The sequence below is a fragment of the Annulohypoxylon maeteangense genome (assembly GCF_022496945.1).
Source record: "Annulohypoxylon maeteangense strain CBS 123835 unplaced genomic scaffold GGS22scaffold_8, whole genome shotgun sequence".
In the NCBI taxonomy this organism is placed as follows: Eukaryota; Fungi; Ascomycota; class Sordariomycetes; order Xylariales; family Hypoxylaceae; genus Annulohypoxylon; species Annulohypoxylon maeteangense.
Window position 1 is genome coordinate 20,332 of NW_025953255.1, and position 16,941 is coordinate 37,272.

The window sequence follows — 16,941 nt, forward strand, 5'->3', positions numbered from 1 at the left end:
AGCGAAGAGAGCCAAAGCACTGCAGAACAATGCTCTAGACGCGATCGTGAATACAACGTACCTCTCAGGATAGGTCTACTCTTCGTCATCCTCGTGACGAGTTTTATTGGTAAGTAGGTACCTATTGAAAGAGTTAACTGACTGGACACAATAATCTCACAAAGGATATATAGGGGTCTCCGGGCCAATCTTCCTTAAACCCGTCTTACCCCGAAAATTCCAATCGGTCTTTATGGTTCTAAAACAATTCGGCACTGGAGTTGTAATATCAACAGCATTTGTCCATGTAAGTTTCCAATAACAATAATCGAGATTTACCTACGTTACCTAGTAGGTGACTGTTGTTGACGAATACTCATTTCTAGCTTCTCACCCACGCACAATTGATGTTCAGTAATGAATGTATTGGAGAACTTCAGTATGAAGCTACTACATCCGCCATTGTTATGGCAGGCATGTTCTTCGCATTCACAGTAGAGACTGCCAGCCATCGTCTAGCCCGAAAATTCTGGACGAGAAGCCGATATAACGACGAAGTGGTCGGTGTTGCGGTACTCGAAGCTGGCATCTTATTTCATTCTCTCCGTGAGTTAAATGTTATGATTGGGTACCTACCACTTATAAAGGGGTCTAACTTCATGTTTAGTAATCGGGGTCACTCTAGTGGTTTCGGGGGATAGCTTTTTCATTACCCTTTTCGTGGTCATCCTCTTCCACCAGATGTTCGAAGGAATTGCTCTTGGCACTCGTATAGCCTCTGTTGGCCACCATGTTAGGGCTGATGTGGTCAATCCCGACCACGCGCCACCAGTCATAACCGAATTCCCACCTGAACAGGGACCAAAACCGATAAGCACCCCGGACACATTAGATGAAACTAGGAATTGGAAATCGCTTTCCATGCCTAGGAAGCTGCTCATGGCTGTTCCTTTTGCCTTGATTACTCCGATTGGTATGGCAATCGGCATTGGAGTGCTGAGGCAATTTAACGGCAACGATCCCAGCACGTTGATTGCTCTTGGTACGCTCGACGCGTTATCTGCAGGTATACTCATATGGGTCGGCGTGGTAGAGATGTGGGCAGGTGATTGGATGTTTGGCGAGTTGGCGAATGCAAGTCTTGTAGAGACCACTCTCGCGGGTTTTGGATTGATAGGAGGTGTGATACTCATGTGCCTATTAGGCAAATGGGCATGAACATGGTTGTTACCAACCTACCTAGTAGGTATACGAGAAGCGTACCTAGTTAGCCCTCCTGTCGAAGAGAGGCACATGCCTTGTTGCCATTAGAATCGCATTATCATGAATTATAATGTTACCTAGTTTGCGATAATATATTGCTACCCCGCATACCAAGAGATGTGTATTATGATGATTTGGGCAGATATCTTGGACTTACTCTATGCCTTCATTCGCCTCCTTACATCGTTCAGCGCACCTAGGTACTACCTAGGTGCAACTCCCATTGATACTTCGATATGTACGATCCGTATGTGCAACCCATCCACGTGCCACCTCAGCTGCAATGAAATGGTTACTCGCGAAACGGTCCAAGACTTAATTCGCGGGAAAGAATGAGGTCGATTGGTCGATGAATCTTAAACATACTTGGGGTTTAGACCAATTGCTGCTCTCCTTGTCTACCCCCTTTCGGTCCTTTTCTAGGTATCGTTCACGGCTTACGCGCGAGTTCAACCTCATAATATATTTTGTGAGTGTTTTTCATATGGCTTGGATCTACTCGTCATAACTCGAAGAATTTGTATTCTTTAGGTTATTTGATTGGGTGAGCTCAAGCCAACCTCGGGAGGCTTGTGCTTGGGCTTGGGCTTGGGCTTGGCTTGCGGCGGGTCGCCTTTCTTCGCCGGTTTCCCCAGATGCCCCTAACATCAATGTGTCCTACCAAGTACCTTTGAAAAAAACATTCGAGGGAGATGAGAATGTCCAAGAGCAAAAGGACAAGTGGGATCGTACGTACATATGTTGTTTACCTGGGTACATTCTCGTTCCTCGTTTAGCATGTTCCACCCCCCTGTTTCGATGATTGGATTCGTTCTAGCGTCCAAGCGGAATAAGAGCGGAACCGCGGAATATTTGACAATATCAATCGAGAATGGCAGAATCGCGAACTCCAAACAACTTCTCGCGTAGGAATCCATCTCGCCGTACGGCGGATGTAACCTTAAGGCATGATAAGCTACTGCCAGATGACCCAAGGATTCGGTCAGCTACTTTGCCGAATGCTTAACTAGGAAGGATCCTGGAAGACGAAGAAATCTAGAAGTTTGTTACGATAGTTCCTAATACAACTATTTGAGTTTCATTCCGCGAGCACGCCTTCAACGATTGGTTTTGCGTCAAGGTTGTGTAATTGTAACCTTCCCATCTTGGCCAATCTCATGCGCAACCCTGAATCTTTCCATGCGGTTTATTCATTTTTACCCGATACAATTTACGCTATCTTTGCCAATCAGAATTGTGTGATACAGGTATGGAATCACCCCTCCGCTTGATTTCGTATGTATATTAAGACCGTGGGGGTTCCCTCAGCTTGGCCTTTCATTTGCTCGTATGGTTATAGCCAGTCTGGAAGCTTACATTACGAATCTTGGGATGATCGTGTCTTCTTATTAAGAAAACTTTATAATGGGTATTTCGTTGTTCCATAATACTTATGTTCTCGTCAAGAGGTGTAACTAATAAGTTGTGTAGCGGAAAATGTCATCGGTCTCAATGTCGAGAAAGTCGCGGAGCCGGGCGCAGACCAGGGTGTACCTGTGTCGAAAGCGCCCGGTACTCCTGAAGTGAAATCTACGCCTGCATCTCTAGAAGAAGCCAGTTCTGGCATCGACGACGAAAACTACCCGCCCCCCACCGATGAAGAACGAAAAACCTTGCGCAAGGTCTTCGACTCGATTCCTCTGACGGCATGGTCACTTTGCTTTGTGGAATTGGCGGAACGTGCTTCTTATTATGGCGTTAAGGCTGTCTTTAATAATTATATGCAATTCCCCCTTCCTGCAGGTGGCCCGGGCACAGGAGCTATCGACAAGAGCAAGCCGAATTCGCACGCCGGCGCCCTCAACCTCGGTCTTCAAACGTCCTCTGCATTGGGTCTTTTGTTTACCTTTCTGGCTTATGTCGTTCCCATCTTTGGGGCTTGGATCGCGGATACTTATTTTGGCCGATATAAAACTATCATCTGGGGTGTGCTCATCGGAGGTGTTGCCCATGTTATCATGGTAGGTGGTGCTGCGCCGGCCTTGTTGCAAGCCGGAAAAGGAGTCGCACCCTTTTTGGTCAGGTAAGTTGCAGTCTCCAACAAGATGTTTAAGAATACTCAGTATTATGTGAAAATGGGAGCTAATGAGATGCTACCTACAGCTTTTTCCTTCTCGCAATAGGAGCTGGAATTTTCAAGCCAAATGTAGCACCCACCGTGATCGATCAATACAAGTACCAGCGCGAATATACCAGGGTGTTGAAGTCTGGGGAAAAGGTTATTGTCGACCCGGAAACGACCGTCAGTCATATCATGCTGATCTTCTACGCCTTCGTTAACATCGGCGCATTCTTCTCCATTGCCATCGTATACGTCGAGAAATATCACAGTTTCTGGTTAGCATTTCTTCTGCCGGGAATTGTTTATTTCTTACTTCCCATTTTACTTGCGGTGATGTATAAGCGCACGATTAGGAAGCCACCAAATGGATCAGACTTGACCAGGTTTATTAAGATCACCCTGTTGGCGTTGAAGAAGAGCAAGGGCAATGTTTTCTCGAAAAATCTCTGGCACAATGTTAAACCTTCTGTGTTAGCGGGACAAGGCATACACGTTAGCTTCTCAGAAAAGGACGTTGACGATGCGCGACGCTCATGGCAGGCTGTCTCTATCTTCCTTTATGTCCCTATTTGGAACCTGAACGATGGCGGTGTTGGCGCTGTGTTAAGCAACCAGGGGGCCGCTATGACATCCAATGGGGCTCCAAACGATTTGCTAAACAATTTCAATCCCTTAGGTATGTCGACTTAAGCTTTCATTTATCTCACTCGCATACGTTGGGAGTAAGACGGGTGTAACTGAACGGGCTTATTAAGCTTACTAAGCCACTCATGAGCCCCTTATTTTCGAGTCTGTCGGCGCTTACTAACCATGATTTCTTTAGTAATCATCATATTCTCGCCATTCATGGCCCACGTCGTTTATCCGTTCCTCGAGCGCAGGAAGATTAAGTTTGGACGTATTAGCCGCATGACTTTTGGATTCAGCCTTGCCATCCTCTCTGGTGTAATTGGAGCTATTGTGCAGTATCGCGTATACGAGACTAGTCCTTGGTGAGTGGTTGAACTTGCGCATCTTTTTTACCGTCAAATACTAACAGAATTTTCCTAAAATAGTGGATATTATGCCAGCGATTGTGATGGAGTTTCGCCTATCTCGATTTGGTGGCAGATTCCCAATGTTTCGCTCGGCGCCATATCAGAAATCTTCGTTAACGTTACGTCGTACGAATTAGCATATGCGCGTGCCCCCGAAAACATGAAGGCCACTATCTTGGCCCTCTTCCTGTTCATGACGGCTTTGAGTAGTGCTCTGGGCGAAATCTTGATCCCGGCTATTGCTGACCCGACACTCGTATGGGCTTGGGCAGCCCCTGCAATTGCGCTTTTCGTCCAGACCGTCATCTTCCATTGGAGGTATCGCAATCTCAATGATGATGCCTTCATGACCCATGAAGAGGACTTCGAGCAGTTGCCATCCGCAAAGGAAGAAAAGGTCGAAACGAAAGTCAATTAATCAAATATCTTCGACTGGGCGGTCTTAGTGGTCTATCTTACTTGTGTGGAGACTACGGGTTGAATCAATCGGAATTGATGTTTATTATGAGATATATATCATACTATATTTATCTCGTCGCACTTTCGAATAAAGCATTATAAGATCCATATAATGTGGTTTTCTAGTTCCGAGGTCCGTAATATGTTGGTTTAACAAGCGTACCTATGTGCCACATATTGAGGCCACTTATGTAACCTAATAAAATTTACTACTACTACGTGGACCGTTTAAGTGACCTAGGATCACTGATTACAGATTCTAATGGTCTTCTTAAATGGCCTACACCCACCATTTCAATCTCAAACCGGCTATCGACTTTCCGATATCATTTAGGTGAAGGAAAAACCAATCTAACTGGTGTATCACGACACTGCCACCATACCTTACCCCCGACAAGCAGCACTTACAGTATCAATACTCTCTCTCCATTCATCATTTCTAGTTCTATGCGCGACGCTCTCCAACCGAATATCCATTATGCAACCATTTTCCTATGTTGCTACCCAACTAAACCAAGATTACCTCCCTACCTAGGTGCCTTTTGGCGACGAAAATGCGACCCTACTTACGTACCTATCACGTCCGATATCTTATAGTTTCGGAAAAAGTGTATTGCAACATCTGAAGCCTCGTTGAAATATTCGCTACATATAATCTGTATGGTTCTCGCTATGAACTCGTCATTTTAATATTCCTGTGAGTAATTCTAGGTTTAGCTTCGGATTCCAGTGTCGGTTTTTCTGTATTGTCGATGACAGCTTCGTCAGCATGGAATCCATCCAAGTGCCTAACGACGTGGAACTAACTAAATCCCTTGGTGCGATAATATTTCTAAATGCTGTTGCTGGCTGTTTTGTTGCTGTGCGCATTGCGGCAGGTTGTACCCGCGGGAATAGGAGGCTATTCGCTGATGATAGTGAGATTCCCCATAAGCCTTTGCGAGAGTACATAACCTAACAACGATGAATATGGATTAGTTCTTTCACTTGTCGCCCTCATCATGCTATCATCCTATTCCGCGGTAACATATACTTTTGAAACACCAAGCGGTATAATGTTAACGAGCATTTCAATCCCGACCGTGAACTACGTGCTACATGTAAATTTATGAAGAAGAAGCCTCCCCTGAGTACCTACCTACCTACCTAGGTAGGCATGTCTCGTTTTACTGACATTGTATCAATCACAGCAGACTATAATACTTACCACCACTGCTACATTCGCCATGTATCTTTCGAAAACTCCTCTTCTCATTCTATATATACGCCTCTTCGGGGTCAAAAACTGGCTGCGCATAATATCGTACGTTACACTCGTGGTATATCTTATACCATCTTTGACGACCGTGATCGTTGTTGGTGCAACATGTTCTCGAAGTGTTGCAGCCATAGATGACATCTATATCCTCGAGAAATGTCTCGAAACAACACTTTCGGTCGGCGTTGTGAACGGATCGACCGCAGTCATTACCGATATCATTGTTATTCTTCTTCCGCTTCCCGTCATAGCCAGACTCAGCCTTCCGTTCTACAAGAAGGTTGGAATAGCTATGGTTTTCTTGACAGGTATCATGTAAGTCGTTCCCTTAGGTATCAATATGCCGTCTAGATGAGGTCCTATATATTTATGCTCTCATACTCATGTATTCCGTAGTGCAATCTTTGCAAGTGCCATATCTCTCTATTTCAAATCGATGTCCTTAGCTGGTCATTCCACGACACTGGTAGCAACATTATTTTGCACGTAAGTATGGTATCGCGGCAATCCTTTCTAGACTTTTTAACATGTTGTCCTAGGATCATCGAATGTTCTCTCGCTATTATAGTCGGCTGCGTACCAGCGGTTCGAGCTTGTTGGTCTTCGTACAAGATGAGCGACTTACATAGCAGGATTAAAGTTGCATTTTCAAGATCTGAGTCTATCGAACTACTAAAGAACGGCGAAGAAGGTAATTCAATTAAATAATGGACTGAAACCACGAAAGATTACGCTGTAGACCGTCGATACTAGGTACTAGGTAGGTATAGGGGAGCAATTACGTAATCCTTGATTACGTCACCTAAATTTATTCTTGTGATTAGTTCAGCTAGGAATCGCGAAAAGAACTTGGAGATCTTGCTACTCGGGTAATATCTACCTACCTACCTACCTACCTACCTAGTAGTTACCAAAGGAAGTTGATGGTTAGAACTATGAGAGATTTATACCAAATAAATTGCAATAGGGGTTCTATTAGGTACTTCCTCCTATTTGATAGCGATGTGGAATATCCTTAACCCCTTTTCCAACTCGGGTAAAGTTCGGGTAATAATCATAAACTCATCGTCATTATCAATCCTCCGTAGCTTATCTCCGAGATTTTCTCTCTTTGCCACAGCGCACTCAGTATCTGGAGAGTCGCATTTGTGCTCTAACAACACACAATGACACCTTTCTGGTCATTGTATTGTATAAAAGGCGTAAATGGCTAGAGGAATTATATCTCCGTACATTTGCGCTCGATGCGCTCAAGCCCTTAGTCGAAATGCTCGAGTTCCCCCAGCTAGCCAATGGAGGAAGTATGCCACCAAGTCTCCCACCAATTCAGAAAGCGACAAACCGAAGCGCGAATCCAAGAACTCGACAGATAATGCCACCGAGTCTGAGCTAGGACCCATGGCCCGCCGCCTCGAAGAGGCGACAGAAGATGCTTTGCTAACGGGAGGAAGAGCGGGTCGACGAGCTGTTGAAGACGCGGGTTTCTCGGATGAATTGAAGGAACGTCTGTTAGCTAGAGTAAAAGATGCAGAATTCCGATCAGAACACGCCGCGGCTTTTGCTGAAGCCGAGATGCCGTCTTCAGCTAGCGCCGGCACTCGTCTTACGGCGACAAGTCAGCCGTGGACTGGAACCGAAACGACCGAAGATGCTGTTCTACGGATGCTTAACGATGCGCATAAACCTTTGAAACGAGAACTCCGGGGACGCCCGAAAATCCCGGACCTTCAGCCTGTCGACATGCGAATTAAACAAGAACCGAAGATGAATGCAGGGCGCAGAGCTGCAAATGCTAAAGACAAGGCTTCTATGTACACAGGCATGGGCATAAAGGAGCTAGATGGGAGTCTGAGTGAGAAAGAGAGGGAGGCACTGAGAAAAGAACTTCGCGACCGCTTTAGACCTGCCGCTCGGGCAATGCCGAATACATTATCGGGATTAGCTTCGTTAGCGAATGAGAGAATTGAGGACGCCATCGCGAGAGGCCAATTCAAGAATATCCCGAGGGGCAAAGGGATCGAACGAGACACGAGAGCGGACAACCCGTTTATTGATACAACTGAATATATTATGAACAAGATGATTAAACGTCAAGAGATAGTGCCGCCATGGATTGAGAAACAGCAAGAATTATCGAAGGCAGCTCATACATTCAGGAGCCGATTACGAAATGACTGGAAACGTCATACTGCCCGAATGATCTCAAGTAAAGGCGGTTCCCTCGAAGACCAAATGAATCGGGCAAGACTGTATGCAGAGACCGAAGAAGTTCATAACCCGCGTCGACGTAATGTGGATCAAATAGCGATACCTACCAACTCAACTGATGATCCTGTCATGGTCAAAATGCGACAGCAGGCAAACCAGGATACGAATCCCGAATCGGTGCCGGAGACGGGTGATGGTGGGGCAAAATCTCGGGATGAACCTCTCCCGCCTCCTTTTCGAGATCCCGACTGGCTGGCCACTGAAAAATCTTACATGGATCTTTCGATTAGAAACCTCAACGCCCTTACGCGCTCCTACAATTTGATGGCACCCGAACTTGCTAAGAAACCATATTTCTCGCTAGAGCGAGAATTGAATAATTGCTATGCCGATGTTGCGCCTCTGGTTGCGGATGCCATCAAGGACAGAGCTAGTGGGTTATCAAAACCCATGATTGATGGCTTCGCACGTACACCAAGGACAATATTGGATCGATTTGGCAAGGGAAGCCAATCTATTAAGCTATATGACTCGAAGACGCCCAATTATGGATTCAAAGAGATGTGGAGGGATCTTTGGAATCGCCAAGCTAGTTGATTTTCTCGTGGTCTTAGTCATGCCCCATGTTCGAGATGCGGCTGAATCGTCATGAGCTCTAGAATAACAACTGCATTGCTACCTGATACTAGGCATGTGGACTCGTACTTGGAATTGTCCATTGATATTTATCAGAACTTGCGTAGATATCCATAATGCTCTCCAAGGATGAGTAAAGTGTTAGGACTAATCGGATTAGAGTCCCAACTGTTGTTTCACAGCTGGGATGAGCTCTCAGCGTCTGAGACTCACGAAGCCAATAAATGGTGTCAAGTGACATGAAATCCTTCACCGAAACTCCGCTGCGAGACGGGAAGGTATCAAATGAATGTCCATTTGTTGTATGATATATTATTCTTCACCGGACCAAAGGAATTTCATGTTACTCGGGCCGATCCGTCTCCAGAAATCCCCTGAACCATAGCCGAATTAGTTTACCCAGAAACGGACAACCGGCGCAGGATCGTCGTCATAGTCAACAAAATAGTTCGCGCACTCGAATAGAATTACGGCATCGACAATTTGAACGGTCAACAAATAATAGACAAGACAAGAATTCACTCAGGTAATTGCAGATGAGATACATTATTTTCTAAATTTTAAGATAACTCATGATACATAATTAATTGACTTTTCCTGCAAGAATAATCACCTGTTGCAGTAGCCTGAATAGGAAAAAGAAGTTCAGGATTTGGGTAGTGGCACCACTTAGACGCCTAGACTTCACAATTTATGGGCTTAATGGACCTCGTTTTCGGAGCACGGGGGGCATTCGGCGTCCTCCATTTCCCCAGAAGCTTCAAATACATGCGAGTCGCGACTTTTAGCTTGGAGCCGTGGAATTCCAAGGGTTCTCCAGACTCTCCACTCCCCAGACTATTTTTCTTCAATTTAATTTCCTTTTTCTTAATTTGCGTCTTTTTCTCTTCTATTCATGTTACTGCTGCTTCTCAATCGCTCCCGATCGATCGTGCTCGTGCTGTTGCTTATGCGGTTGTATGAGTAGAATCGCCTCCGTGCCTCTCGTCTATTCCGTCATTTGCCCCTCCAACTCCAACTTATAGGTCTTACATATACCTATATTACAGCTGTTAACGAGAGCTTCTGAGCTCGGCTCGTGACAATATGGCGTCGCCCGTAGCTTCCGCAGCTCTCAAAGCTCGTGTTTTCAGACCGTCTATGCTGAAGAAGCTTTGCCGACCTGAGGATTTGTTGCATCACTTTCCCAATGGCGCTTACATTGGCTGGTCGGGGTTTACAGGCGTGGGCTATCCCAAGTGCGTAACTAAGTCCTCATTCCTACCTACATTCCCACCCATTCTATCGCGATGTCTAACTATCTTACCTCTCAATTTAGAAAAATGCCTACATTCTTAGCCGACCATGTAGAAAAGAATAATCTCCAAGGCCAATTGCGCTACACACTGTTTGTCGGTGCCTCGTCGGGGGCTGAGACGGAGAACCGATGGGCCTCTTTAGACATGATCGAGAGGCGTAGTCCTCATCAAGTTGGCAAGGCAATTGCTAAGGGTATTAATGAGGGGAGAATCAAATTCTTTGACAAGCATTTGTCTATGTTTCCCGTCGATTTAGTATATGTGAGTAAACCGAATCTAGCCGTAGATGGGTTTATGTTTATGAGTTCATCGGATTCTAACCCCACTAGGGATTTTACACGAAAGACCGACCGAGCAATAAGTTAGATGTGGTAGTTGTTGAGGCAACAGAAATAAAAGAGGATGGAAGTATTGTTCCCGGTGCTTCAGTTGGTGCGACACCGGAACTTATCCAACTCGCCGACAAGGTACGTAGAACCATTGGACCTCAAACAAGAGGCCAAAACTAACTTGGATGAAATATTAGATCATTATCGAGGTTAACACAGCTATCCCGAGCTTCGATGGGCTTCACGATATCACAATGACCGACCTACCCCCTAGACGAAAACCTTACCTGATTATGGGCGTCGAAGACCGTATCGGATCCACCTCCATCCCCATCGATCCTGAAAAGGTTGTTGGTGTGATCGAGTCCGACTATCCCGACCAAACAACCGACAACACACCCGCAGACGAGTCCTCCGCCTCGATCGCAAACCACCTAATCGAGTTCTTCGAGCACGAGGTCGCGCACGGCCGCATGCCCAAATCCCTTCTCCCCCTCCAATCCGGTATCGGCAACATCGCCAATGCAGTTATCGGCGGGCTCAGCGAGTCCAACTTCTGGAACCTAAAAGTCTGGACCGAAGTAATCCAAGACACCTTCCTCGACCTCTTCGACTCAGGCCGTCTCGACTTCGCCACCGCAACATCCGTACGCTTCTCCCCCGACGGCTTCAAGCGCTTCTACGACAACTGGGAATCCTACCACAACAAGCTGCTCCTGCGCTCTCAACAAGTCTCCAACTCGCCCGAGATAATCCGCCGTCTCGGCGTCATCGGCATGAACACGCCCGTCGAAGTCGACATCTACGCGCACGCGAACAGCACCAACGTAATGGGCAGCCGCATGCTCAACGGGCTCGGGGGGTCCGCGGACTTCCTACGCTCGAGCAAATACAGCATCATGCACACGCCATCGACGCGGCCGTCGAAGACCGACCCGATAGGCGTGAGCTGCATCGTGCCGATGTGCACGCACGTCGACCAGACGGAACACGACCTCGACGTCGTGGTCACCGAGACCGGGCTAGCGGACGTGCGGGGCCTGAGCCCGCGCGAGCGCGCGCGCGTCATCATCGAGAAGTGCGCGCATGACGACTATAAACCGATCTTGCTGGATTACTTCGAGAAGGCGGAGTTCGAGTGTCTGAAGAAGGGGTGGGGACACGAGCCCCATTTGCTGTTTAATTCGTTTGATATGCATAAGGCGCTTTTGGAGGAGGGGAGCATGCGGAAGATTAAGAAGTGGTAGGGGGGAGATGAGGTACGGAAGTTAGGGGGTGGGTGAGATCTATTGGGTTATATAGGTAGGATGGGGATTGGGCTGGATATAGTGTATATACGCCTGTCTTCTGAGCTTTGAATAAGTATATATCTTGCTCTGTTTACACTTGGGAATTTGGATGTGCTGTGCTTGCGAGATTTGAAAAGGGATGGATAACGGTCGAAGAGTTGGGTACACACACACCTGGAGATCGGGGATGACTTTCTAGAGTCTCAGAAAAAGGCGCAAAAGCTCGTCGGCTTTATCAACTTTTTTGACGGAGCTATTGTATTCTGCAGAATATAAGATAGACAATATATGGGTATGAGCAGGCCTACCTACGTATGTAGATACTATCACAAGTGTCATCAACAGTGGCAATGCGTTTCCGGGATGTAAGACACCCCCAACCCTCCACCACATACAACTCACCCATCCCCAACGATCATCGCCTCATACAATATCTATTAATCTTACGATATCGGGGAAATATTAAATAGATTCATAAGCAATGATAACTAACATACATACCTACCTATATAGTAGGTATGTACTATTGCTTATGGGGGATGAGGGTGTACCGACTTTGAATTACTGTTTCTGTCTTACCAACAGAAAGGGGAAGGGAAGGGCGAAAGGAGATAGCGAAGTTATCCAATCACGGCATGTGCTCCTATGAGAAAACAATCACTTGAGAATAGTGAGCTCGCTGCAAGACCTTCATCGCTGGATTTTGAGGTGCCCTGAGAGCCCGCTATGGCGCTTCTTAGACCTAATAGTTACGGTAGTGATTTTTCAGCTCCTGTACCCCAGTTTATCTACTGTTACAGGATCCCTTGTATGCATCCTTCGGCGATAAGACCAGCTCCTATCTCGCTGCAACAATGCTAATAAATACCTACCTATATCTAGATGCTTTACGGCGTGTTTCCCTTGACTTGGTTTCCGCATCATCTGGAGTAGGGAGCTTAACAAGGTGTGCTTAAGTAATCCTACTCATTTGGTAATCTCACCCTTCTACGATTATCGGGTAGAAATTCACCCCGCGATGGAGTCGCTCCCCGTTGAACTCCTTATTCAGATATTCAGCTCTTTCTGCTTCCATTGTCGATGCCCTGGCGACTTCCCCAACGCTGATCTTGACTATGTTCGAAGCGATAAGAAAGTGCTGGCTCATCTATGCCGGACGTCGAAATTCATCTGTTCGGTTGCGCAACCCATATTATACCATTTTTACGCCACTGGAAATAGTCGAATAAGGATAATACAGGCTGATGGATATGTCGGGTTCCCTAATGAGCCAGACTTTCTAGCACAATTTGTTCGTACCATCGCCCAGCGCCCCGATCTAGCATCGCAGATTACTACGATGCATATTGTGCGAACGAACTCGTTAATGGGATACGAGACACAAATGCAGACAGTAAAGTCGTTAATCGATTTTAGCATCTCGAAAAATCTCCTCAAAAAGCCTTGTCTACCCGATAATTGGCTTGATGGTCATTTTTCGCGCTGGCGGATTGGCTATCAGGAAGATTTACACCGCTGGTTGGCCACACTCGCTGCCGTGCTCTGCCCTCGGCTGAAGAGTCTGTTTCTCAATATTGATACAAACGCTCATTTTCCTGCATTGGAAGAGTCTCCTCATATCAAACTGTTGTCTTTGCAAACTTTGGGGGTAATGTCATTTGTAATCGATTATCATATCAGTGAGTTGCATGCACTGTACGCAGCTGCACCAAACCTCGAAACACTCTACGCATGCGATTCGTCGGGTTGGATATCCAAGATGCTCTTTGACACCGATTATAAGCTTCATTTATCCAACGTCAAGAGGCTGGCGATTTCAGACTCAACCTCAAACGACTTAGAAAACCTAGTGCGCTGCACCCCGAAGTTGGAAGACTTAGAGTACTATTGGGAAGATATGGACGAGGAGAAGGAGTACCATTTTAGAGACATGGCGGAGGTATTGAAACCCGCCAAGGATACGCTTAAGAGGCTTGGTGTTACCTTTCTACCACGCGCCGTTCACCTCGATCCATTCCCCAAATGGATCGAGCCGCCAGTAGTAGATTATCCTCCCATAAAAACTCTCCGAGAGTTTACTGTGCTGGAGAATTTGTCGATCGACTGTTTCTTGTTATACCGAGAACAGGACGTTGACACCGATGATCGGTTAGTTGATCTGCTCCCGCAATCAATTCGATCTCTCCGAATATCGTACGTGTATAGGGGTATACTGTACTGCCTGCGTCAGCTTGCTATCGATGCGCCGAAGAAGTTCCCGTTTCTAAAGGAAGTTATACTTGGCATTTCGGAGAGAACAGATCCAAGATACGACTACAAGATCGAATTGTCGATAGCTCTTGAAAAAGAATTCGAGGCGTCGGGTATCAAGTTCGAGTTACAAGATGATGCTTTAGGAGCGCATGCGCGGACTATCATCCCAGGTGATGTAGTCGGATCGAATATGGCCCCTGTACCGCGTATATTAAATGAAAGAGGATATTAAGAGAACTAGATTACAAATAGGTAACAATTATAAACGCAGAAACCGACGACAGAATAGCTCAAGTTATCTGTAGTACCTCGGTATTTTATGATCGAAGTATTGTGCTGATTCCTTTGGTAGCGGTTACTCCTCTTCCGCCCCGAGTTAGCGTTCTTTGAAATCGTTAATGGTCCAATTTTACCGGAGACTTTTCTTGTTAAGGCGGGTCTTGCTGAGTCATTATCCCCATAACCATATGAAGCCCTTATAGCTCAGTGGTAGAGCGCAGCACTCGTATTCTTATATTACAAGTTCATGCTGAGGTCCATCGTTCAATCCGGTGTGAGGGCATACTCTATTGCGCCTTCTACTTTTTGGCTATCCTCTATAAAACACCCTTTATAATCGCCTAGAGAAAATTAGATATCAATCATGAACCCCGTTTTTTTAATGTTGGTGGATGGAATTGAGGGGTTTTGTACGATTCAGGGGCTGAACTCATGCCCTAAATTTACTCAGTATTTTAATTTTTAGGGGCTATTTAATCCGCCTAAGCAACTAAATTTCAATTACATCCTCTATTTACTTTTCATCCCTCTGGAAGGACACAATCCCAACTTGTCGCGAGGCTCGTGTCATTAACCTTGTTCCATTTGCTGACTATCGGATAGGGGCAATATGCTGATCAAAGCGATGAGTATAATTATTCTATCTTTGGAAACCGGTAGGAAATACTCACTTCTCTGTGCGATTATGCTGCCTCCCATCGAATCGTTTTCATACTTCGTCCCAATCAACGTCTTCGGCGCGGCACCATTTTCAACCCATTCAACAAGCGCAAGAAGGGCATTATGGTCAGGGTCCAGTAACTTCTTATCGTATGGGTATTTTTGAGCATTCCCTATGCTCCATGCTCCCAGACCCCCTGAGCAATGATGCATACCCGGAAGGAAGAACAGTCGGTAGAAATCGTGAATCTCTTCTAGTGTTAGGTTAAGGGCACTTTGAACTCCAACAAAGAATTGTTCAGACAGCGCAGATGTCACGGTCTATGATTGTATGTTAACATCGAGCCAGAGATACTTCGAAGTTCACTTACTTCATCGTTTCTTCCGTGATACGAGATGATCTTGCCTCCCCTACGGTGGAAGCTTGATAGGTCTGTATCGTCCGCGTTTACTTGCCCAGGGTTGGTTTCCAAGGCAAAGTCCATATCCGATTCACTAAAACTGTTCGGCGTCCAATTACTATCGTTATAGATTGCTCCGCGCCAGAAATCCTGTAGGATGGTATAACTTAACTGCGCCGTTCCATTCTTTTGATTCTCAGAGAATACGTCGGTCTTAGATCCGAGTTCAAAGGCCGGGTACACAATTTGACCCGAGGTGCTCGCAATTGGTTCATACGCTTTGCGTACCGATTCAATCTGTTGCGGGCTAAGGCACATCGAGCCGTTAAGCACACCGGCGCCACAAGCCAGACTCATAGGGTCAAAGCGATGCTTCGTCGGCTCGTCGATTATCCCGTCCACCACCCCGTCCAATGGATCCAGCTGTCGGATTTGCGCTTCGACAATGGCTGACCATTGCTCCGGACGGACATATGCTGATGAATTTAGAAATGGCCATCCGATCCGTCGAGCCAGTATCCCTTTCGACGCCACGATATGAAGCCAATTTATACCCGGGCTTCCAAGGAGTAGCCCATCGAAGTCTTCCGGATATAGATTTGCGTTCTGAAATCCCTGGCGTCCTCCTGTGCTGCAGCCCGCATAGTAATTCTTCGTCGCTTCTGTCCCATAGTACTGCCGCACCAGTTCCTTACCAACCTCCGCTTCAACATGAATCGCTCGATGACCGAAATTGTTGATAACTTCCGGCTGATTGAGGAAGAACTCGTATCCGACCGAACCATTATGCCCAGCATTGGTCCCGAAAGCCGCGAAACCTAAGCCAGCCCCGTTTTGCATCGTGGCATAGTCAATGCACCCTCCAATCCCGCCATTTCCAGTCGCCAGCAATCGCCCATTCCAAATCTCAGGGTCAGGAAGCCAGGCTTCTAATTGAACCTCACTCGATGCAGTTGTAGAGACGACAAGCACAAGTCGACAGAGATCGGCCGTAGAGTTGACCGTTAGATCGGGTCCACCACATGATTCTACAGTTCCGGGAAGGGCGATATTGGTTCCATTGGGAAGATAGTTGTGAGCGATGATCGTGGTATTCGGGATTGAGATAGAGGTTACTAATGATGCGCATGTGTCTATAGAACACACTACTTGGTGGGCAACAACCCCTAGCAAAATGACCACGCTTTTTGTCAAGAGTGCCATTTTATAGAGTGAATGGTTCTCGAGGGTATTGATTAGAACGGCCGCAAATTATTCATATTTTTCTGTCTTTTAATTGCTCCCTTCCCCTCCCCGGATCCTTTGCTCATAACCCGGTTTGAGTGACACTTGTTAGCATGATGGTTGATGTATTAGGGATGGTCTCGTCAATAAATGGAGTAGAGCCGGGGATAAATGACCCGCTGGAATGGTAAAAACATCGGTATTCGCGGATTAGTGGTGGTAAGAGACCGAAGATACGGGACTCCAAAGCCGAAGACTTTTCCCCAG

The 16,941-nt window shown here is 46.4% G+C and overlaps 7 protein-coding genes and 1 non-coding gene across 8 annotated transcripts; 7 read left to right on the forward strand and 1 right to left on the reverse strand.

The window, feature by feature from the left end:
* The first annotated feature begins 162 nt into the window (after positions 1-162).
* On the forward strand, positions 163-1,449 carry GGS22DRAFT_162354 (uncharacterized protein). The gene is made up of 4 exons (XM_047961211.1): positions 163-286; positions 366-585; positions 647-1,275; positions 1,399-1,449. The coding sequence occupies exons 1-3, from the start codon at positions 233-235 to the stop codon at positions 1,195-1,197; spliced, it is 825 nt and encodes a 274-aa protein (XP_047818782.1). The 5' UTR covers positions 163-232; the 3' UTR covers positions 1,198-1,275; positions 1,399-1,449.
* A 1,029-nt stretch (positions 1,450-2,478) lies between these two features.
* Positions 2,479-5,042, forward strand: GGS22DRAFT_136416 (PTR2-domain-containing protein). Its single transcript, XM_047958599.1, has 5 exons — positions 2,479-2,650; positions 2,713-3,304; positions 3,385-4,019; positions 4,167-4,335; positions 4,399-5,042. Exons 1-5 carry the CDS (start codon positions 2,647-2,649, stop codon positions 4,796-4,798), a joined length of 1,800 nt encoding a protein of 599 aa, XP_047818783.1. The 5' UTR covers positions 2,479-2,646; the 3' UTR covers positions 4,799-5,042.
* Positions 5,043-6,065: 1,023 nt separating this feature from the next.
* On the forward strand, positions 6,066-6,805 carry GGS22DRAFT_188228 (uncharacterized protein; the record flags this gene model as incomplete). Its single annotated transcript, XM_047964703.1, has 3 exons — positions 6,066-6,412; positions 6,494-6,583; positions 6,637-6,805. 3 exons carry the CDS (start codon positions 6,066-6,068, stop codon positions 6,803-6,805), a joined length of 606 nt encoding a protein of 201 aa, XP_047818784.1.
* A 409-nt stretch (positions 6,806-7,214) lies between these two features.
* On the forward strand, positions 7,215-9,022 carry GGS22DRAFT_162363 (uncharacterized protein). Its single transcript, XM_047961212.1, has one exon. It carries the CDS (start codon positions 7,304-7,306, stop codon positions 8,900-8,902), a length of 1,599 nt encoding a protein of 532 aa, XP_047818785.1. The 5' UTR covers positions 7,215-7,303; the 3' UTR covers positions 8,903-9,022.
* A 540-nt stretch (positions 9,023-9,562) lies between these two features.
* Positions 9,563-12,238, forward strand: GGS22DRAFT_162366 (uncharacterized protein). Its single transcript, XM_047961213.1, has 6 exons — positions 9,563-10,179; positions 10,260-10,500; positions 10,569-10,706; positions 10,766-11,915; positions 12,032-12,120; positions 12,170-12,238. Exons 1-4 carry the CDS (start codon positions 10,028-10,030, stop codon positions 11,813-11,815), a joined length of 1,581 nt encoding a protein of 526 aa, XP_047818786.1. The 5' UTR covers positions 9,563-10,027; the 3' UTR covers positions 11,816-11,915; positions 12,032-12,120; positions 12,170-12,238.
* Positions 12,239-12,774: 536 nt separating this feature from the next.
* On the forward strand, positions 12,775-14,389 carry GGS22DRAFT_162370 (uncharacterized protein). Its single transcript, XM_047961214.1, has one exon. It carries the CDS (start codon positions 12,876-12,878, stop codon positions 14,340-14,342), a length of 1,467 nt encoding a protein of 488 aa, XP_047818787.1. The 5' UTR covers positions 12,775-12,875; the 3' UTR covers positions 14,343-14,389.
* A 180-nt stretch (positions 14,390-14,569) lies between these two features.
* Positions 14,570-16,793, reverse strand: GGS22DRAFT_162372 (tannase and feruloyl esterase). Its single transcript, XM_047961215.1, has 3 exons — positions 15,421-16,793; positions 15,061-15,370; positions 14,570-15,002 (listed from the first exon to the last, which is right to left on the reverse strand). Exons 1-3 carry the CDS (start codon positions 16,651-16,653, stop codon positions 14,911-14,913), a joined length of 1,635 nt encoding a protein of 544 aa, XP_047818788.1. The 5' UTR covers positions 16,654-16,793; the 3' UTR covers positions 14,570-14,910.
* GGS22DRAFT_t63 lies at positions 14,583-14,672 on the forward strand. Its single transcript has one exon. It is a non-coding gene; the product is annotated as a tRNA-Thr (tRNA).
* Positions 16,794-16,941: the final 148 nt, after the last annotated feature.